At 43.4% G+C, this 22,917-nt stretch overlaps 1 protein-coding gene across 1 annotated transcript in view; it reads right to left on the minus strand.

The window, feature by feature from the left end:
• Window positions 1-22,917, minus strand: part of ABCA4 (ATP binding cassette subfamily A member 4) — a 158,989-nt gene that overhangs the window by 121,600 nt on the left and 14,472 nt on the right. The window contains exons 3-6 of the mRNA XM_048496239.1: window positions 18,277-18,370; window positions 16,329-16,470; window positions 13,234-13,370; window positions 6,869-6,996 (exon numbers count right to left, since the gene is read on the minus strand). Of these exons, the coding sequence (XP_048352196.1) occupies window positions 6,869-6,996; window positions 13,234-13,370; window positions 16,329-16,470; window positions 18,277-18,370 (501 nt within the window). The remainder of the gene's footprint in view (window positions 1-6,868; window positions 6,997-13,233; window positions 13,371-16,328; window positions 16,471-18,276; window positions 18,371-22,917) is intronic.

The following is a 22,917-nucleotide window of genomic DNA, read 5'->3' on the forward strand; positions in this document are numbered from 1 at the left end:
TTAGTAGAATCTATCATTAAAGATAAAATGATAAAACATGTAGAAAAGCAAGACCTGCTGAGGAAGAGTCAGCATGGCTTTTGCAGAGGCAAGTCCGGTCTTACAAACTTACTAGAGTTCTTTGAGGGTGTAAACAGACATGTGGGATAAGGGGGAACCAGTGGACATTGTCTACTTGGATTTCCAAAAGGCTTTTGACAAAGTTCCTCACCAGAGACTGTTGAGAAAACTCAGCAATGAAGGAAAAAGAGGGGAAGTCCTTCTATGGATTAAAAACTGGTTGAGGAACAGGAAGCAAAGGGTGGGTATAAAATTAGGTAGTTCTACTTAATGGAGAGAGATGTAAGGAGTGAAAATTGTCCCTCAAGGATCAAGTTTTGGGACCAGTGCCTCTTTAACCTATTCATAAATATTACCTGGAAGTAGGGGGGTGGGTAGCGTAGTGGCCAAATTTGCGGATGATACCAATAGGGTGGTAAGAACCGCAAAGGATTGCGAAGAGCTCCAAGCGGACCTTGATAAATTAGGTGAGTGGGCTAAGAAATGGCAAATGAAGTTCAATGTAGCAAAATGTAAAGTGATGCACATAGGGGCAAAAAATCCAAACTTCACATACACGTTACAGGGGTCAGTGCTATCAATCACAGACCAGGAAAGGGATTTGGGGGTCTTAGTTGATAGTTCCATGGGAATGTCAATTCAGTGCATGGCAGCTGTGAAAAAGGCAAACTCTATGCTGGGGATCATTAGGAAAGGAATTGATAATAAAACTGCAAAGATTGTCATGCCCTTATATAAAGCAGTGGTACGATCGCACTTGGAGTACTGTGTTCAGTTCTGGTCGCCACATCTCAAAAAGGATATCGAAGAGATAGAAAAAGTGCAGAGAAGGGCAACAAGGATGGTTGAGGGATTGGAGCACCTTCCTTATGAGGAGAGGCTGCAGTGTTTGGGACTCTTTAGTTTGGAGAGGAGACGTCTGAAGGGGGATATGATTGAAGTCTAAAATTATGCATGGGGTAGAAAATGTTGACAGAGAGAAATTTTTCTCTCTTTCTCACAATACTAGAACCAGGGGGCATACATTGAAAATGCTGGGGAGAAGAATAAGGACTAATAAAAGGAAACATTTCTTCACGCAGCGTGTGATTGGTGTTTGGAATATGCTGCCACAGGAGGTGGTGATGGCCACTAACCTGGATAGCTTTAAAAAGGGCTTGGACAGATTTATGGAGAAGTTGATCTATGGCTACCAATCTTGATCCTCCTTGATCTGAGACTGCAAATGCCTTAACAGACCAGGTGCTCAGGAGCAACAGCCACAGAAGGCCATTGCTTTCATATCCTTCATGTAAGCTCCCAAAGGCACCTGGTGGGCCACTGCGAGTAGCAGAGAGCTGGACTAGATGGACTCTGGTCTGATCCAGCTGGCTTGTTCTTATGTTCTTATAGGAGACCTTGAGAAAGTGTTCTAACAGTTGTGGAGAGGGGGGTTTCAGTACTTTGCATATCTCTTTATGGCCATTTAAACCAACACAAATTATGTGATGTGGTAAAAATTAGCAGAATAAATCGTATCATTTAAAAAATGCTTATGTAACTCAGCATCCACTAGGAGTGCTAGAGAGCTGGGATATTCCATATAAAGAAGAAAAGGCACACTTCTCCCAGATTTGTTGCAGAGCCTGAAGTTGTAGGTAGTTTACCTTAGAAGGACTCCAAGTTTGTTATGAACTACATATTGGTATTCCAGGGCTATATTGGAACCCTTGAAGAGAAGAACAGATGGCTCAGCAAAGGCAAAAGAAAGCTACATCTCTAAAGGACCCAGCTAGACAAAAGCCAGAAATGGACTGAGACTCTGCTACCCTGTTTCCCCGAATATAAGACATCCCCTAAAAATAAGACGTAGTAGAGGTTTTGCTGAAGTGCAAAATATAAGGCATCCCCCGAAAGTAAGACGTAGCAACGTTTTTGTTTGGAAGCATGCCCGACGAACAGAACACAGAAAAATAAGACATCCCCTGAAAATAAGACATAGCACATCTTTGGGAGCAAAAATTAATATAAGACACTGTCTTATTTTCGGGGAAACACGGTAGTCTGTTTAAGCACAAGAGACCTGAACCATTATATGTTAATTATTGTTTCTCCATATTTGATTTACTGTTCTGTTTGTTATTTCTTATGAAAGAAAGAGAAAAGAAAGAACAAGTTGGAAAATGGTTTACTGTAATTTTTATAAGTGTTGAGCGTCACAAGGTGGGATCACACTGTCAAAAAGTGAACTCCTTTAGTTTTCAGTTGAGAATAAAACCCCTCTTAGAATTTAAGTTGAGTTGCACTTAGTTTCAATCGCTGCTCCAGTTCACAGAATTCAAAATTTTCCCACTGCAAGGTTCACAGAGCCCTTACCAATTGTTTGAAACCCTGGCAACCATCGTTTGTGGGTAAACCTAATTCATTTGAGAGTATCTGAGCATTAATAGAGAATAGCACGTACATCTAAATTTCCTAGCAAAGGATGTCAGAAAATCTTCTGTTATGACAGGGCAATGAAAATAGGATCTACACATGCCTTACTGTAATTAATCACCATGAGGAACAGAGACTCCATTTAGAGAATGCTCCTGAAGAATGAGGGGTCAGCAACCTGACAGCCTCCTTCCTTTGTTTTCCTTGCACTTCTGACTTTTAACCAATCTTCCCAGAGCTTTTGCTATGAGTCAACTACGGAGTGTTATCTTTTGTGAAACCTAAAAGCAGCAGTTGAGAAATAAATTCCAGTAATTTTATCAGCATGCCATTGTTCACCCAGAACTTCTGAGATGAGGAATAAAATAGTTTCTCACTTAGTTGGCCTTTAGATTAGTGTTGGCTTTCATGTGTGTATCATTTCCTGCACTCCCGGGGAACTGTGAGGTCAGCACTTCAGCTATGTCCAGCTATTTGCAAGAGTCACATGCTTGTGATGAGGGTCTTTTTGTAACTGGTATCCTCTTTACATTCTGCTTCAGAGCGACATTTAAGGTGGAACCAGGATATATGAGTAAAAGGGGCAAAGTATCCTGTGGCATTTCAGCAACAACGTTTGTTTACACATAGCAAACTGTTCATGCACACTTTGTGGCAAGATGATGTTATTTGCAATGTTAGATGTTTCCTGCAAACGTATGCATTCCCAGATGGTATCTCAGTATCTACGGAGCCAATTTGGAGATCGGTCAGATCTTTTGCATTTTTTTAAAGAACCCGATGGGGATTCAGCTCTGGTGCTTAATTTATTTCCACAGCCCACTGACACTGACACACCCTCTGCGGAACTGCTATCATGCTCCAAATAAGATCTGGATGTCTTTCCCATGGAGCAAAGAGCAGCTTGGAAAGAGCAGCATTTCTTAGCTAGAAAATGGTACGGAGGGAAGGGTCAACCCTTCTCCCCCAGAAACATGGCTATAATTTGATTGAAGTTCCTTCCTCCATGTGTCTGTTTGGTAAAAAGTGGTAGATCCTAATTATAGATATTCCAACTGGCATCCAGTCTAACCTTAAAAATTAAACTGCAGATGACAGAGCAAAACTGCTCCTGGACTTCTGTCTAGAAAGAAACTGTATATCATTTTAAAATGTCAGGGAGAAGGTTCCTTCATTGTCTCTGTTTTTAACACACTTATTTTCTAAATGCAATTATTCCTTTTCCACTGGGAGGTGAGGGGCAGAAGTCAAATATGTAAACCACTCATCTACAAACTGAAATGATAGAATGCTGGAACAGTTTTACCTCATGATATACAGACTACAGATTAACCTGTCCTAAGAATCACATAAGCTCTGTTCAAATGCTAAACACACCATGTATACTCTGCTTGTACATTCCTCTGTTTGGAAGAAAGAGCATGCACCTTACAAATTAAACCTTACAAATTAAACTTGGGACCAGTATCTGGATAAATTTTCAGATGTACATGCACTGAATGTAACCTGAGAATTAACTCAGCACATATGGAAAGAAAAAGTAAGTGTACACTACATTTATTAGATATGGGTTCACTGTAAATTTTGAACAGGGCTGATCATGGAGAATGATGATTTCACCCATGTGCTCAAACCATGCAGATACACAGGGGAAGGATTATGGCCAGCAAGTTTATGGCGACTGTCCATCCTTATGTACTCAGTGAACTTCTCAGGGCTTGAGAAGACACAGGTAGTGTCTAGATTCATGAGTCAGCAATAAGGCGGCTACTTTGACAGGTAAGTAGACTATAGGAAAAAAATTTGCCACAAAACATTTTTGCTGATTCCCAATGGTTCTTGCCCTCCTGCTTTTGTTTAGGTACTGAAAACAATTTGGTGCTTATCAAAGAAAGATTTCCATCTCTAAGTCAGCAATACAAGAAAGTATGCATGACCTACACAAAGTTCTAAGGAGGGCTCCTATGTTTTTCTTAGTGCGGTATTGGATGTTGGAACTGCTTTGGCATTATGCACACTGGCAGCTGTATGGTTTTCAACACCTACTGAAAGGAGATAAAAGACTCCCACTGTTACCATGAACGCTGGGTCCTTTTGTAAGGTGGGCTAATAAAGCAGGACTGGACATTTGGAAAGAGAGAGAGGATGCAAATAATTTTATTTTATTGGCAATGTTGTGCTGGCAAAGTTGCTAGTTTACAAGCTGCAGAGAACTTTTCGTTTCCCCTGCCAGAGGGGGAAAAAAGTTCTTCTGTGCAATTCAAAGAGCTGCCAGAGAGCTTCCTACAGCTCCAGTCCAAACCCAATTGGCTGAACAATACAGCCATGATCATACAAGCCACCTACGATTTGCAAAACCCCAAAGGACTGAATAGCAAGCTCATTAATTCAGTCTCCTGCTGGCCACAAATAGCCACACACATTTCCCACATTTGGCCATTATGTAGCACAAGGGAATTGGAGGGGCGGGGGCAGAGGCACTGTGCTCTTCGGCCTGAGTTATTCCCTTCTTCTTCCTGTACTCACAGTCAGAAAGGCATTAGTTCCAGAGTTCTGATTCAGCAGACCTCATTCATAAGTGCAGCATTCCTCTTCCAGCTCCCCAGCCACAAGGAAAGAAGGGGCAAGGACAACCCGGCAGGACTGAGTCACACGCAAATCATCTGGATCTTTTATCATTTGGGCTCCATTAATGAAGCACATTATTTGGTGAGAATGCAGGCAAGAGATCTATCTTGCAGTGCCCATGAGCAACAAAGCCCAGACAGTGTCTTTGCATCCCTGCCTCTGACGACGTGGAATAATGTGGCGCATCTAAACATTCCTTCTGTACATTATTTCTGCCTCCATTGAAATGATGCATGCCTAGCTACAAAGGGAGCCAAACCAGGACCGATCATGGGGGAAAGCTGCCTTGTTGCAGGCAGGTCTGCTATCTTGCTATGGCTGCCAATGACCTGGAGGGGAAAAAATCTGTCTCTTTAACTGAGAACTGTCCCTTTAACTGAGAACATAAGAACAAGCCAGCTGGATCAGACCAGAGTCCATCTAGTCCAGCTCTCTGCTACTCGCAGTGGCCCACCATGTGCCTTTGGGAGCTCACATGCAGGATGTGAAAGCAATGTGATGTTATTTACCTCCAAGCCATGATATCTTCAGCTATCAATTTCCTCATATGAAGTTTCTGATAAAGATACAGGACATTTTTTCTTCTAGTAAGCTCAGCAGAACTTCAAGTAAAAGAAGGCAACTTCCAGCACTATTTAGGCCTTATACTGGCATAAGAATGATTCGTTTTCTTAATAATGACTGTTACAAATGAACACCTGCTTAAGGACTGATTGTAAAGCAGGATGTGAAGCCACTGTTAGGCTTGCAAACCATCATTTGCATTAACCATGTTCTGCACTGATCAAATTCATGGTTAAGGTCTCTTTGCCACCTTGCCACCTTTACTGCTTGCAAGAATTTCATTGGTTATCTCCCTGTAAACACCTTCAGCAAGAAGGATTTACCTCATTAAGCTAAATCCACAGTTTTCACTGCATAGTGGAATTTAAAAAAAACTAACATTAAGCAAACAATCCATGGGTAGCATTAACAGTCTGCCTGCAGTGGTCTGTACATTCAAATGAAACTTTTGTGATGTCAACTAAGGGCGAGTATTAGATGAAGTATTCGGTAAAGTATTTGGTGAAGTACAATTACAAAAGCATCCACTTCTGGATTCTTTTATTCCTAAAGGAACTCATGGAGTGAAATATCTCACAGTCTCTAAAGTTATCTTGATTCTGCAGCTATAAGGAGATCTACACATCCCTCTCTACCCCTTCAGGCTTAAAGGAGAGGCCTCAGCGGAGACGTAGCTGGGCAGGGGTGCACTACATGTTTTCTGGCCCCATGACCCTGACCCCTCCCCCTGCGGCTCCCCTACTTACCTTTTCCAGCTGGCAGAAAACAGCTTTCTGCCGGGTGTAAAGAAGCCAAGCTGGTGGGGTGAGGCCAGGCTTGGCACACACACCCACCTCCTTGTAGCTTCGCCACTGGGCCTCAGTCCATGTACCACCTCTTATCCAGTAGAAAGGCACTGACAGTGAGAAGCATGGCCTTTCCCATGATGTGCAAGTCACTTCTGGAAACTACCCCCCCCCCCCCGGTGTGGTCTCCTTGGCACACTTTGTGGATTGATGTTCCCAGTAAGCTTTTCATGGTCTCAGCTGCTATAGTTGATGCAGCTGGACCTGTCGGTTGTTTTACAAGTGAACTGTTAATTGTTTCTGGCTGCTGGGACTAAGGCTAGTATTTTCTAAAACATTAATTTAAGGCGACTGGTAATATGATGTAGGAATGTACATGCATACACAGAGTTTGCTACAACATCTCATCAACCCACCTGTTCAGGTCGCACTTGTGCATTAATCAGCTGGTAAACCACAGTATCAGAAAGGCCCACATCATCAAGCAGAAACTTACTTAGGGTCTCTCCATCTTTTAAGATATCCTGGATTCTTATCCCTCTTCCTGGGTAAAGACAGAAATGACAATAACGCCATCATGAACTGGTATAGCAGCAAAGCTGAGAGTATGAGCTGGAACCACACACTAGTCCTTTCTGCACAAGCTTTTCAAGACATCTTGGGGACATGCTAAAAAAAGTGTCAGTTGATATTTTTTTTGGTCCAGACAGTGTGGATTAATAAAGTGCTATAGCTGTGATGGCGAACCTATGGCACAGGTGCCCAAGACAGCACTCAGAGCCGTCTCTGTGGGCACACATGCTGTCATCTCCCCCTTCCCCCCCTCACCCTGCCAGAGGTGGCTGCCAGCAAACGCATTGGGAGTCATGCTGCGCGGGCTGACCGTGCACAAGGCGCTCTGCCAGCTGGGGATGAGTTTCAGGGAGGTCCTCTTGAGTCGACCTGTACCATCTACCACCCCACAAATACCTCCCTCCCCCACAAAGCTTGGGAGACTGGAGGCTGGCACGCTTTTCTTGGGACCAAACTAACTTTTGGGACCAAACTAAAACTTTGGGGGTAGGATTAAAAAGCAGCAGTCCAGGTGAGGGGATTCCATTGGGAGAAGTGTGTCTGCCAAGAGCAGGGTAAGCGCAGTGGTGGGATTCAGGCACTTGCCCTGATTGAAGTGAACTGTTTGTTAAGGGCCCCCTTACCCTGGGAGAGAGAGTGATGGGGCTTTTAGTGCCTGGGAGCCCAGGTCAGGGAAGAGAGATCTTGCAAGGTCCCTGAGCTCGTGACACCAATCCCGTTCCCACAGGATCAAAGCAAAAGTACAAAAGACAAAACGCAATTCACACCGATAAAGAATGGAGCTAAACCAGGCTCCGACCAACTGGCAGGAAAGAGAGAGGAGTATCCATTACTGCCCTGAGCATCCCTCCCCCACCCCCCTTGTCAGAATTAGGGCCATTCTGACAGAGGCAAATGTGGGACAGAGGGGTCCATTTCAAAATATTTTCCATGCTTTTATTTTTCTGTTCCTGTTGCATTTTTGTGGGAAGTCAAGTGCTGTGGTGACATGTGAAGGAAAAACCGCAGATCAGATGGCTGCTCCACAAATTTAGCTTTCCTGAAGTTATCCCACCCCTCGCACAGCATTCTTGCTTTGCATTGCCTTCCTTGACTGCCTTTTTACTTCTATTTTGTGCGGAGGGGGGTTATTGGGTTTTGGAAAGCAAAAGTTTTACTTCCCTTTCCCCCTTCCCCCCTCCCCCTTCCCCCACCAGCCCCCCAGTGTGATAATAGTGTAATTATTTCAGGAAGATTAATAGCATTAAACTTCAGACCTAGTTTTGGGGAAGCAGTGTAGGTAACCCTGTTAAGCGCTGTTAAACCCCACTGATCCTTTACCTGGGAGTAAGCTTGGTTGCTGGCAATGGGGCTTGCTTCTGAGTAAACCCTCCTAGGATCGTAATTCACCCATTTGAAGTGTTGCACGGTTGCTTCAAAGCAAAGCCACCGACTGCCACCAAGCTTACTCCTGAGTAACGCACACCTTGGAGCCAACTGTTTTTTTCTAAGCTAAAACCTCAGTATTCAGGTTAAATTGCCGTGTTGGCACTTTGCGATAAATAAGTGAGCTTTGGGTTGCAGTTTGGGCACTCTGTCTCCTAAAGGTTCGACATCACTGTGCTATAGGATACTGTGGGATTTTTCACCTCCACCTTTTTCTGTCACTCAGATCTCCCGTTTTGCCCATCATTTGCTAAGGGTTTCCCACGGAGGTTTCCTCTGCTTGCATCGCACCCACTCGCCTTTCCTGCGTGCAAAGCACATGAATAAAATTAGTTTTTCCTGGCAATCTTGGGAATATATCATTTTTCCTTTTTTTTCTCCATGAGATAACTTTGAAGCTACACAGACTCAAAATCTGAGCATATTGGTGATTCTCATTTCAAATCGGCATATCTCATTAAAAAAAGAAAAGAAAAAATGACACGTTCCCAAGATTGCCGGGTCACGAGAAATTAACAGGAGTGGTGGTGCTGGTGGTGCAGGACTCTCTAAAAAGCAGTATCTAGAATGACTGCTACTGTCTATGAGAGGTGAACTGAAGAAATAGTTTCTTAAGCAATTTCTTTTTGGATTCGTGGGTGAAAACTCTCTTTCTCTGCAGGCTTTGAAACATACAGTTCCAGGGCCACACTCCAGGCCTTTGGAACTTATTCTCTTCTCTTTGAAATCCCAGGTCCTTGCTTTATGCGCCTGCCAACTCTATTCATCATTCAGAAAAATAAACAAGTATGGTCTAAAAATGCCAAACCTCTTGTGTAATGCGCAATAGAACTGTCAGTTCACATTCAGAAGCTTTTTTTTTAAAAAAAATCTCAATTGCTGTTTACATTTAAATGAATGTGTTAACCTGTTTGAAATCACTGTTGCTCAAATGCCTCTCCTTTCTCAAGAATCCTATTATCAAGTTCCTTCCAAGTTTGCCACCGACATCTATTCAACAGCAGAAGTCCTTGGACATGGTTATTTGTACACATTTTCTGCTGCATTAAAAAGATCTATGAGTGGACTGAGACGTTAATCCAACACCAGCATTAGAAAGAAGTAATGCCTAAGGCATTCCTCTCTCAAAGCTCAGATCATGATGGGTGGTGGCAGGTATGGGGCCTATGAATTGAGGGCAAGTCAAGCCCTTCTCGTGACCAAGACTGGATTAATCATTATACTAAGCATGCTTTGGAATGGACCCCCGCCCCCCACCAACTGGATTACCTGCTGTGGCCTAACTAGAGTTTTCCTGTGTGTGACTCCTGAAAATCTTTATGCAGAATGTTGCATCTGGTCTCATTAGACAAGAGTGAAGTGATCATTTCCCTCCACTCTCCCCATATTAATAATGATGAAAGTATATTCACACATTCACACTAACCTCTTGGTGATGGCTCATATGTGTCAAGCAGTCATGGCACAAAAAACACTCAGGGTCGCCAGTTCTGGGTTGAGATTTGGGGGCAGAACCTGGGGGGGGGGATTTGGGGAGGGCCCACTTTCTGAAGCTGCTATTTTCTCCAAGGGAACTGATGTCAATAGTTTTAAATTCAGTTGCGGTTCCAGAACTGCTGGCAACCTAAATGACAGGCTATACACATACACACACACACAGGCCACAAAACAACACAGGACAATTGACTTCTTCAGGTTGAGGAATATTTGCAGTATGGAGTGGCAGAACATTGAAAACAACATTTTAGTGCCCCCTCCGTTCCTTAAGGCCAACTTAAACACCCTTTCAGACAAGGGATGCATGGCAGCCGTCATGTGTTTTAATTATGGGAGAGATAAGATTGGGTCAAGTAAGGGCAGGATTGCAGAAACTGTTTATTCTGACGCTCCCATTTACTTTCACCTAAGCCTGCTAACAACTATATTTATGTATCACATGCTACCCTACAGCAGTGATGGCGAACCTTTTCGAGACCGAGTGCCCAAATTGCAGCCCCAAACTCACTTATTTATTGCAAAGTACCAACACGGCAATTTAATCTGAATACCGAGGTTTTAGTTTAGACAATACGGTTGGCTTTGAGGTGCCCGTTACTCAGGAGTAAGCTTGGTGAAGCAACCGTGCCACACTTCGAATGGGTGAATCACGACCCTAGGAGGGTTTACTCAAAAGCAAGCCCCATTGCCAGCAACCGAGCTTACTCCCAGGTGAAGGATCATGCCCAGGACAGCCTAGATGTGTCTGTGGGGGGTGATTTTCCACCCCCCCCACATGATGAACTCTGGGTGCACGTGCCCACAGAGAGGGCTCTGAGTGCCACCTCTGGCACCCGTGCCATAGGTTCGCCATCACTGCCCTACAGTATCTCTAAATTATCTATGGTTAATCAGATGTCTTAACAATCAATGAGAAAGCTTTTTCAAAACTTTTCAATGTTATTTTGGAAAAATATAAAAAAACAAATTTAATATGTCTCAATACTCTAGATAACACTAGCCATTAATTAATTCACCCAATCAACTCCTTGACATAACAGAGCAATGTGAGATCATGAAGAGTTTCTATGGCACATCTGGAATCATCTCCCTAGTACTGGAACTGTGGAATAAGCCAAGGCTTTGTGCTCTCATTCATACTTTTAAGGTCTAGTGTCATGGCCCTAGAGACACCCTCACCATTTTCTTTATTTCAGCCTCAGTTGTACCTTAGGTAGATTTGGCTTAGTTGTTTTTTGTACAGTATTCTGTGGGAGGGAACCTTAGTTAGACCCTGTCCCTTTAAGAAGCCCTCTAGAGGCAAAGCACTATAGCATTCTTATTAGTTAGCAGTTCCTGTTTTACAGGCTGTTTAGTTTTTTCAGGTGTCTAGGAAAGGCTGGAGACAGCAATATCTCAGACATATTAGGTGTTAAAGATCCATGATATTTGAATAATCAAGTTTCAATAGAATTGCAGGAAACAGAGTCCAGGAAGAGGACACTGGGCACAAGCAGTGTAGTCTTCCTTAGCAGCAGTTAAGGAAGAGTTGGTGTCTGCAAGTTTCTCAAAAAAATCTCCAATTGTTTCCAGCATCACAAGTATTCATTATTAGTTAGACATGGGAGGAGTCCTAAACTTTCAATATTATTAAACCGTTTTTGAACTGTTACTTATTAGTCGGTGAATCTTACACTCTGTTCTGGCCAAGGGCAAGGCACCTGATTTTAGTTTGCTTGGGGAACAGAACACCTAGAGACCAACATCATGCTCAGGACTGGCTCTTCCCTTCCTGATTCAGGTACTCTGGAAAACTTGGCTGAGCCCAGAGATGTAGACTTCGGGCGCAAGTCAAAGGACAGCAAAGAACAAAGGACCAAGAACTATTGGTCCTGTGGCTCATTGCCTGTGCCTTCAGATATGCCAACCAAATGGGATCAGAACTGGCCCAAGATGTAGTTGTTATTTGTTGTTTACTGCTTTATTTGCATACTATTTTTTCCTATTCTAATTCACTTTGGATCCCTACAGGGAGCGAAGCGGGATATAGATTCTAGAATGAATCAATGCATGTGTTGAAAATTTGTTTGTTGGACAACAGGACAACAACCACTGAAATCTAATCATATTCTTTATCCCAAGCAGGCCACTTTGTCTCCCTGCACCTTTAACAATCCTAGCTAGTTGCCCCTTGTGACTGCTTTGCAGTCAAAGGACTTGGAAGAGTGCAACTGTGCTCAGAATCACACTGAATGTTACTGCAGTGCTGGCGTGGCTTATTGCTTGCATGTATGTGGCACAGAAGTTAGAAAATCTCATCAAGCTAATGAGCCAAACATTAGTATGGGGTTATTAGACATTATATCACCATTTCCCAATTGAAACCCTATGATTTTCTCAATAAGAAGAGCACAAAAATTAATAAATTAAATAGTGTGATGAGATTACTATCTCACAGCATGTCCCCAGAGGCAGGTTGGTTATACATTGGCTTTGATGCCTAATAAACTCGAGAAGGCTTGCACAGTTTGTGACTAAAGAAGCAGAATGCAATCTGTGTGTCATGGCCAGCACTTGACAGCCCCTTGCCATCTTATAGTACCAACAGTTAGCTATGACTAGTGTGCTGAATTTGGCTTGCTGGTTCTCCACTTCAGTAGACATCAACTCATGTAACCCATACTGTGCTTACATAATCAGATGCCCCACTGATGAGCTATTGACCCAAAAAAAATCTAAATGGTAAACTAGCACAGTTATTGCTGCAGGTCATTCCTCAATGGCACTTCATGTCATTTGGAGCTGAGGTTAAACTGGAACACTTTGCATTGCAATGAGGCAGGCACCTGAACCAGCAGGAAGTGAGAGAGTTCCAAAGGACTGGGTCCAGAGTCGAATGAAGTGCTGAAAGAAATACATGGGGAGCAGAAGGCAGATACAAGGTCAGGCCAGTGTCTGAACCAAGATGCCTTTCAGTATTAAGGGACTAGAATGAAGATGAAGGCAGACAGTGACCAGATAACAAGAGAAGTGGCAGGTAAGGAAAACAGCAGATAGCTTGGCTGGGGAAGCTTTGCAGTGAGAGAATCCCTTGTTTTGAACTGACATCAATGGGAAAAACTGACTGTGAAGAACAGAGTCACGGGGTAAGCCCTGCATGCACAACAGGCCCTGGACTTCAGCCAGGAACTTACATCTGGCTGCTGTTCAGTGAATGTAGGTGTTTCAACCTATAGTTCTTCTTCTTTTGAGTGAGGAAATTGTTAGCAATGGTTTCAAAAGGTAAGAAAACAGAAAGGAATATTACCTGCAATCCTTTCTGGATGAGTCCTCAGTGTTTCCATAAATTGGGTTAAGGTGCGCAGTTCCTTCCAAAGTCTGCCAAGTTGTATTCCAGGGGCTTCCAGTAAAAGATGTTGAGCATCTTGGTACACTCTTGCTAAACTGAAAGACAGAAAATGCTGCCTAGCATTGACAGCTATATTTGTTGACATTAGTTCCCCACGGTGCGATGTGACTCTGCTGGGGTACATCATAGGTGAACATACAGATCTGGGTTACACTGGATCAGGCCATAGGTTCATCAAGGTCAGTACTGTCTGTTCAGACTGGCAGCTGCTCTCCAGCGTCTCAGATTAAGGTCTTTCACATCACCTATATATAATCTGGTTCTTCATTTTTTAAAACGAAAGATGCTGGGAATTGAACAAGGGGCCTTCTGCAAGCCAAGTAGATGCTCCACCGCTGAGCCACAGCCCCTCCTCCAACAAAGCTATTGCATTCTTGTGGTTAGTTGAGTGGGTTTTGCCACCTGACTGTTAACCTCTATTCCAACGGAAGGGGGCGTGAACAAATTATAAGATAGCTCATCAAAAATAAAAAAAACAGGAAAGATAGAAAATGCTGCCTAACATTTACAACTATATTTATTGTTAAAATCAGCAGGAACAGCTGAGTTGATTCATGTAGTTTATTTACTGAAAACAAGCCCATGCAGAACAAACATCACAGGGCAAGTTCAGCAAATAGCCAGACCAACGGCGGGTTCAAGTGGCAGAAAATGGTGGGTGCCAGCAAAAATGAAAGTGAAAGCTTTACTGGGTGGGAGAAATCAGTCATCCCCTAAACCAGTGATGGCGAACCTTTTTGAGACCGAGTGCCCAAATTGCAACCCAAAACCCACTTATTTATCACACAGTCCCAACACGGCAATTTAACCTGAATACTGAGGTTTTAGTTTAGAAAAACGGTTGGGTCTGAGCAGTGGTGGGATCCAAAAATTTTAGTAACAGGTTCCCATGGTGATGGGATTCAAACTGAGGTAGCGCCAATGGGGCTGGGCGGAGCACGACGGGGACATGGCCAGGCATTCCGGGGCGGGCCATTCCTGGGAGCCACTCCGCCGGTCCTTGGGCGGGAAACAAATGCATGCTGGTGCAGGCTGCCACGCACGCCAGTGCACCTCCTGCTAGACTGCTTCAAGTTCTGCGCACTACTGCTGAGAGGAGGGGCGCAAAATCACGTGGCAAAATTACCAATTAGTAACCCCCTCTCGGCACACACAAATAATTAGTAACCTACTCTCGGGAACCTGTGAGAACCTGCTGGATCTGGGTCCGAGGAGTGCGTTACTTATGAGTAAGCTTGGTGGCAGTCGGTGGCTTTGCTTTGAAGCAACCGTGCAACTTTTCCAACGGGTGAATCACGACCCTAGGAGAGTTTACTCAGAAGCAAGCCCCATTGCCAGCAACCGAGCTTACTCCCAGGTAAAGGATTGCGCTTTAGTTCTTCACAGAAAAATCAGTGGGGTTTAACAGCGCTTAACAGGGTTACCTACACAGCTTCCCCAAAACTAGGTCTTAGGTTTAATGCTAATAATTAAGCCCAGGGGCCCAGGCCAGCCTAGATGTATGTGTGTGTGTGGGGGGGAGGGGATGAGGGTGACTCTGTTTGTGCGTGCCCACAGTGAGGGCTCTGAGTGCCACCTCTGGCAACCGTGCCATAGGTTCTCCACCACTGCCCTAAACTCTGTACAGCAAGCTGGAGATGACTTTGAGCCGACTTCAGAAAAAAAGATTGCTTGTTTAGCAATTTCAAAACCCCCATGTTGAGGTGAAATAAAACACCTTAAGGATGTGGGGGGGGGGGGGAGCTGTGCAGAGTTCCTCCCCAAAACGCTTCTTTTCATGTCCTCAAGACATTTTATTTGTGTTGTGCAGAAAGGGCCATTGTATCAGACCAATGTTCCATCCAAGGTTAGTATGGTTTACTCAGACTGGTAGGGGCTTGCCAAGGTTAAGAGCAGGTGTACTCTAATCTGGAGGAACCGGGTTTGATTCCCCGCTCTACTGCTTGAGCTGTGGAGGCATATCTGGGGAATTCAGATTAGCCTGTGCACTCCCACACACGCCAGCTGGGTGACCTTGGGCTAGTCACAGTTCTTCTGAGCTCTCTCAGCCCCACCTACCTCACAGAGTGTTTGTGGGGAAGGGAAAGGAGTTTGTAAGCCCCTTTGAGTCTCCTTACAGGAGAGAAAGGGGAGATATAAATCAAACTCTTCTTCTTCTCCTCAGGTACAGGTTTTCCACATCATATTACTTGATCCTTTTAACTGAAGATGCCAGGAGACATTCTGCATGTCAAGCAAATGCTCTCCAATTGAGCCATGGTCAACCATGATGATAGAGCAGTTGTACGACTACATTGTAATTAATAACAAAGTAGGGCACAGTGCAGGAGGAAGGAAATAATGACAGAGGAAGGTAAGCAATAAAGAAAGGTAGATTACACACTGTAACCAGTATCAGAGAGGTAGGCTTACACATGGTCACCACCCATGTCACAAACTCATCTTCAAGCCAACTGAGATAATAGGCTGTATCAGTTTACACAAGAAAGGACGGAGCTGGAGTTGTGATGACAGCTCCAGAAATGTTGCAATAACCAATAATTTAAAACACTCAGGGGGAGAAGGGAAGTGAGAATACACCAGCTTGTGAGAAATGTCCAGGAGTAACTAAATACTGAATAGTGTTAGAACTGTAGAAAATTCCTGGTGTAGAAGAGACCCGAGAATGAGGTATGATGGCAAACAGGTGGGATAATTCAACATGGAAAAATTAGAAATAAATCTAGACCCACATATACCAAATAACTTCGCTTCTATTTGCCCATTTATAAACATTGCAAAATTTGTCCACAGACTGGGCTTATCTGGAGTGGTTTTCATACTGTAATATATCAGACACAGCATTTCCAGTCTCTATCAGTGCATATTGTTGTAAGCCCATTGATTTTAGCGGACTTAAAAGGATGTAACTTTGCTGAGGATGGCATTGTAAGCACAAGGCACCCTGTAACATAATTTCTTTGTTCAATATATAAGAAGCTCTCTTTGCTTACATGGAATTATTGTAGTTGGATACAATTCCTGGAGATTCTCCACGGGTAGGACTTCTGAAACAAGGATTGTTCAGGTTACAGAAGATGCCTTGTAGCCATGGCAGAGTTCCCGCAGAGGGCATTGCCTTATTTGGGAAATGACCTGGATATGAGAAATGAAAAGCAGAAAATTAACTGCTAGCATTAATGGCTGACATAGTTGAGGTGAAGACATAGCGCTTCTACAAAGAGTTCTTTCAGAGCTAGTTGTAAGGGGAACCACATAGCTATTTAGCATTGCGAGCCCCACAGCCTCCCAGGCCAAGTTTCTAACCAAGGAAGGTAGATTCTAAGAATGTGCAGTACTAATCCAGATCTGGTATGAACTACAGCCTTTTGTAAATACAGCAGGCAGTGGCAAAGGTTTCAGCTGAGCATGCTGACAATCAGGCAGAGCGGCAAGGAGGAAAGAGACTCTGGTTTCTTTCTTTTCCAGCAACAGGCAACTCACTTGTCCTGCAAACTGGGGTAAAGGGTTAGAAGCAGAGAATTAAGGCTCTTCCCTCCAGAACAACATGCAGATACACTTAGATTCAGGAGAAAGGTCAGTGAAAATGAAGGATCAGACAGTTTCTCCAAGAACAAGTAAATGGCTGATGTAGAACCCAGGATCTCTGAGAAGTGTTTATTGTATTTACACCTTGCTGTAACCGTGTGTGTGTGTGTGTGTGTGTGTGTGTGTGTGTGTGTGTGTGTGAGAGAGAGAGAGAGAGAGAGAGAGAGAGAGAGAGAGAGATCAACTTTAAAACAAAACCAGTGTTGCTAACCTGGCTTCCCCCTCCCAGCCACCCACATTATCAAGCTGCATTCCAGTGTTTGAGACACATTTCCTTCTGGTCAGGTCCCAATGCAAGTAAGCCAGCATGGGAGAAAAATGCTGAAAGAAAAAGAGCACAGCACAGGATTTGGATTTTGCTTTATGTGCTCCATTGTAAAAGAAACCTCTGGGAGAAGAAGCAAAACTCACATGTTCTGGTTAATGTCTTTCTATGCATTCTGCAAGTAAGAGTTTTAATTAGATCTGTTTCAATGAACTGATTTCGTGTATTGATGTTGTATTGTTGGTGCTGTTGTGTACATCGCTCTGAGCCCTTCTGGGGAGGAGGGTGGGTTACAAATGCAAATAAATAAATAAATAAATGCACAGGGATTTTGTTTTTTTTAAAAAATTGCCTGAAATTTGGGATGAAGGATCTCTTGGATGGGAAGTACAATATCTGAGAATTTAATTCCAGTTAACAGGGGGAGAGAGGGAAAGTACACACTGAAAAGTAGCTGAAAGCAATGAAAACAACTATCAGATTTACTTTCTAATACAACTAGCTTTCATTCCAAAACAAAATTTGAGTCCAGCAACACTTTAAAGACTGAGCTTTTGTGAACCAATGATCACTAAACGAATTTTGAGTAAGGAAAGCTTATACCCTGGACATGTTGGTCTTTAAGGTGTTACTAGCCTCCAGATTTGTACTGCTACAATAGACTAACATGACTATCCACCTGAAACCAGCTTTAATTTCACAGTATCAAAAAAACACCCCATTTATATTTTAAAAATAACATAAGAATCAAGCCCAATTTTTTCTCTTTCAGTTCCATAACACAGTCACAGACCAAGTGTTTGTGTGGTATGGTATGTGATGTTGGTAGCTTCTTCTCTTCACAAAGAAAGCTACCATGTTAGTTAAGGAGAAGGGTTTCAGCTTAGGATTCTATCTTTCTTTAAGGTTTTGTGTGTGTCTGCTTGCATGGGAGGTTTTTTCAGTATAGTCCTAAGTAGAATTACATTCTTCTGTGTTTGTTAAAAGCTGAGAAGGATCCAAAGTATTTAGGACTGCACTGCCAGATTACTTAAAACCAGAGCCAGGTGGTGGGATACATTGCTTTACGTTATAGATGCTGGTCTTACATTCATGTTGGCGATAGACCGGGTTAGTCCTCCTCAACCAGACAAGGACAAGAAACAATGACAAAGGCCATAGAAGTTCTACCAGAAGACGAACCTGGAAGAAAAAAAACACCCCAGTTGGATATCTGAACCTGCAATCACTGTGACTTCCACCATTCTTTTAAAACATGAATCCATCATCCTAATATACAAGAATTCTTTCTGAAACAAAACCAGCAATTACAATAGACTACGGACCATCTGGCAAGGCTTAGAGCTGTCTAATAAATCATTGTTGCACAACAGAGCAAACTGGGCAAGGTGTGGGGGGATGTTCAGAATATTACTAAGAAAAAAAGCAGAGAGAACGACCATTGGACACTTCTCCTTCTCCTCTGAGCCAATGAGTTCATCTTGGCACATTATGGCAAAGCAGGACGTTTGCCTGGTGTTCCATAATTCATTGTATTGTTCATTATCTTTGCTACGTTGCTATCTCATGGATGCGCCTCTCCTTGAGAATATTTGATTAAAGCAGAAATGGAATGAGACAGCATCATACTTAGTGGGTGGCATCCTGCCTTTGGCTCCAGGAAGTTCTTCAGGCCAAAGGAACCTTCTGCCCAATGTAAGTAGTTCTTAACACTGGATGAGGAGCCATTTAAATTGGAGGGAGGAGCCTTGGGCTGAAGGAAACTTTCCACTTGTGCTGAATGGAGTGATGGGATACAAACCACAGTTTCCTCATTCTTATTCCAATTCACTGACTGCTGCTCGTTGTTGATCCAGTGTTTCAGCATGCATATTATGTGGAGGTGCTATCTAATAAATGATCAGACTCAAGGAGGAAGCACTGGATGTTATCACCCCCCTGACTCAAAATTTTTGAGGGTTACAAGAGGAACTGGAAGGCCAAGTGAGCAAAGGCACCCTTGCCTCACTCACAAGACAAGCCTTTAAATCACACAAAAAGAGGAAATATTCTTATATCCTGCATTTAAAATACTAGGTTATCCAAATACAAATATCCATCTCATTAGCTCTCTAGTTCAGTTCTTGAGAACAGCAGTTTCAGCTCAGTAATCATCTTTGCTGCATCCCCCTCCGTTATGCGCTTAGGTTTTTAAGCTTTTAGAATTATACTGAACAAGTGGGAACCCGCAAGGACAAGATTTGGAGGTGGAATCTTGGGAGTGCATGGTTTAGAAAGGGAAGCAACCCCAGCATGATATAAGACCATAGATTCCACCCTTCAGAACAGCCCATTTTTTCCAGGGGAACTGATTTCTGTAACCTGGAGTTCAGTTGTCATTCTGAGAGATCTCCAGATCCTACCTGTGTGTTGGCAGCAACCTTTGGGTGTCTTGATACCATCCAACTTCTATGACTCAACGAGGACTGACTGTTTGCTACTGTTCAACGGCAGCCACCCTATGAAAGCTGGTGTGATGTAGCTGTTAGAGCTTACAGCAGAGTCTGTGAGATCCAGGGTCAAATCCCCATCATGCTGTGGAAGCTGACTGGGTGATTTTGGACCAGTCACATTCTTTCAGCCTAACTTACTTCACAGGGTTGTTGTGTAGATAAAAAGGAGAATAGGAGACTACTATAAGCTGCTTTGGTCCCCACTGTGGAGAAAGATTGTAGTTTTTCAGGTCAGAGCCTGTGGAGGGGGGAGTGAAACAGAAAACCTAAGACAGAGGGGCAGATAAATGTAGTTTGACTGTTGGGTGGGAAGGAGATAGGCTTATCAGCTCCAGGTTGAGAAATTCCTGTAGATTTGAGGAGTGGAGTCTGGAGAAGGGGAGGTTTGAAGAAGGGGAGGACTTCAGTGGGGTGTAACACCATGGACTTCACCCTCCAAAGCAGCCATTTCTTCTATGGAAACTAAGGTTGCCAATCTCCAGGTAAGGGCTGGAGCTCACCTAGAATTACAACTGATCTCTGGACAACAGAGATGAATTCCCCTGGAGAAAATGGCTGCTTTGAAGGTTAAATTCTATGACACTAAACACTAATGAGGTTGCTTCCCTCCCTAAACTGCACACTTCCAAGACTTCACCCTCGAATCTCAAGAAATTCCCCAAACCGGAGCTGGCGACCCTAAGGAAAACTGATCGTTGTAGTCTGGAGATATGTTGTGATTCCTTTTCAGATTTGTAGAAACATCTGTCTGGCTTGTTAACAGTTCCCATCGGCGGATTCAAATATCCAAAGATTTGGCCCACTTCACTTTTAGAATATATTGTTTGAGGATGAGCTTTCCTTGCTGCTTACTTCTGTAATGCCTGTTTAACATGTATATTCACAAACAGGCTGACTGTAAGAGAAAGACACAGCAAGTTTCTCAGCTGTTGCAACCCCCTCAACCCCCTGATGTTGTAGAATATTGATGTTTCCTCCAAAACAAACTACCCTGATTGCCCTACTAGGATGAGAGCGGAATTTCTAAATGTGATTGGGATGTTTGTATTTTTGGAAATGCAATTGGAGCAGCATGGTGCCAGGCCTGCATGGCCAGAGGAAGAGAGAAAACTGCTTTGGAAGGTCTTCTGCATCTGTCAAGAAGATCATGGCCAGGCTGCAGCTCAGGAGAACAATATCCCATCCTAGATCTGGAGCGGGTATGTGTGTGCCAGATCAGCCCCCCTCCACCACTGATGATGAGCCAAGCTAGAAAAGCTATAACATAAGATGTGGGGGGCAGAATACATATTTCTATTATCTAGCCAAGGGCAGAAGGTCTGGTTTCCTGTGTTTGTGTTATCGGGCATGGATATTAATCAATTAATTAATTAATATTGTGTTTTTCTCCCAGTGGGTTCCCAAAGTGACTTACAACATCATTCTCCACTCCTCCATTTTATCTTCACAACAATGCCGTGCTTCATATGTGACCAATATGCTCAGATCTGCCCACTAAGCTAGAACCCAGCCTGTGGCCCACAGATTCTGAGATCCAGCCCTGAAGCCAAAGGGGAAAATTAGCTGTTTTTGTTGTGACAAAATAATATCTACTTTCTAATGATGAATGAGCCAAATTTTCCAACTAAGTAATTGGAGAAGGGTTGATTGTGGGGAAGAGCTGGTAATGTGAATCAGTACACTAACAGTGAAGATGGCCAAATCTTTGAATATTTAAATCCAGCAACTGGAGCTCTGAACAGGCAAACTGTGGGGGGAAGTGGGGCGGTGGTGGCAGGGATGGGGTCAGAAAAAGAGAGTGACAGGTAGGGGGCAGAATGAGAGAAACAGTGATGGGGTGGGGGCAGAAAGAGGGAGAAAGTGGCAGGCATGAAGGAGAGAGTAAGAAAATGGGTGGCAGGAGGGAGAAAGTGTGAAAGGAGAGGAGAGGAAGAAAGGTGGGGGAATGGGATAGTTGCTCCTACACTTTTTGAGCGCCCCCACTTATTAGTATCCTAATAGTATCCTGATAACAAGATCAGCATAGCAACACACAACTCATTCCCCCCTTCCCTGATTCTATTTCCCCTCTGTATGGTAACTTTTTGGGATGTGCTGCACATTTATTTTTCCACCATTTCTTGCTATCTAAGACTTAAAACCATGCAGGGGGGAAGAGAACTTCTGTATGCCAGAACAGGAAGGAAATCCACAAGGTACTCTCTGACTCTGAAAGTGTAAACATAAAGCAACAAAAAGCACTAGGGGATGTACTTGCGCAAACTTCCTTCTCTGTAGTGTGTGGAGATTTCACAGTCATAAAAAATGGGGAAATAAATATGCCCTCAGGTTCAGAAAACTGTATTGACTCTAACTCCAAGGGTTTGTGTCTCAGTCCCAGGAGATTCTGCTACACAGGACATCAGATTTTGGACTACAACAAAGCTGCCACAATTCTACAAATCAAACACAGTTCTCACCAGATAGCATATGCAGGAAAATTGTCATGTCATTGAGAGGCTGGCTGAAGGTTGAGCAGAGATTGGTTTGGTGGTTCTAGACAAATCCCCCACCTCCCTGCATTTAGCATGATAACATGATAGTGCCATTCCCTATATTGCATGATATAGCCATGATATTTGGCATGATAGCACCATTCCCTATATTGCAGAGGTGATTTTTTTTCTGACTGCCCCGGTTTACTGAGTAGTTGCCATCTTATAAGCGTTTCAAAGGCGAGGCCACATCCACTGTTGGGAGTGGTGTTTCTAGGTCTTTGTGGCCTGTGCCCTGATATATGATCTTATTATTTTGAATGTATTTTATCTATGGCTTTAAGTTGTAAATCACCCAGAGCCCTTCAGGGGTGGGTGGTATAGCAAATATGAAAATAAATAAGTTAGAGATCCCGATGGTCCAGATTTACATTATGCTACCTCTGTTTTGAGCTCTTTTAAGACCCTGTCGTTCATGTTAACCAAAAATGAAAGTCTGACACAAATCTAATACAGAAAGAAGTCAATTTGGTTTCCAACTCAGAGCAAAAACAAACAAACATCTCTGAGTTTATTCGACCAAGCAAATGAGGAAGTAAAGAATCTTACCAAGCTAGTTACTCCTGCACAGAACAGGAGAAACGATTCGTGATATTCAATATCAAAGCTGGCAAGTAAAGTCATAGCGAAAGCTGGTGAGTTAAGACGTCATCTGGGGGAATCTGAACAGTTAAGGCAGCCTAAAGTTAGAGTTTGGTGTGTC

Source organism: Sphaerodactylus townsendi, linkage group LG05, assembly GCF_021028975.2.
Source record: "Sphaerodactylus townsendi isolate TG3544 linkage group LG05, MPM_Stown_v2.3, whole genome shotgun sequence".
In the NCBI taxonomy this organism is placed as follows: domain Eukaryota; kingdom Metazoa; phylum Chordata; class Lepidosauria; order Squamata; family Sphaerodactylidae; genus Sphaerodactylus; species Sphaerodactylus townsendi.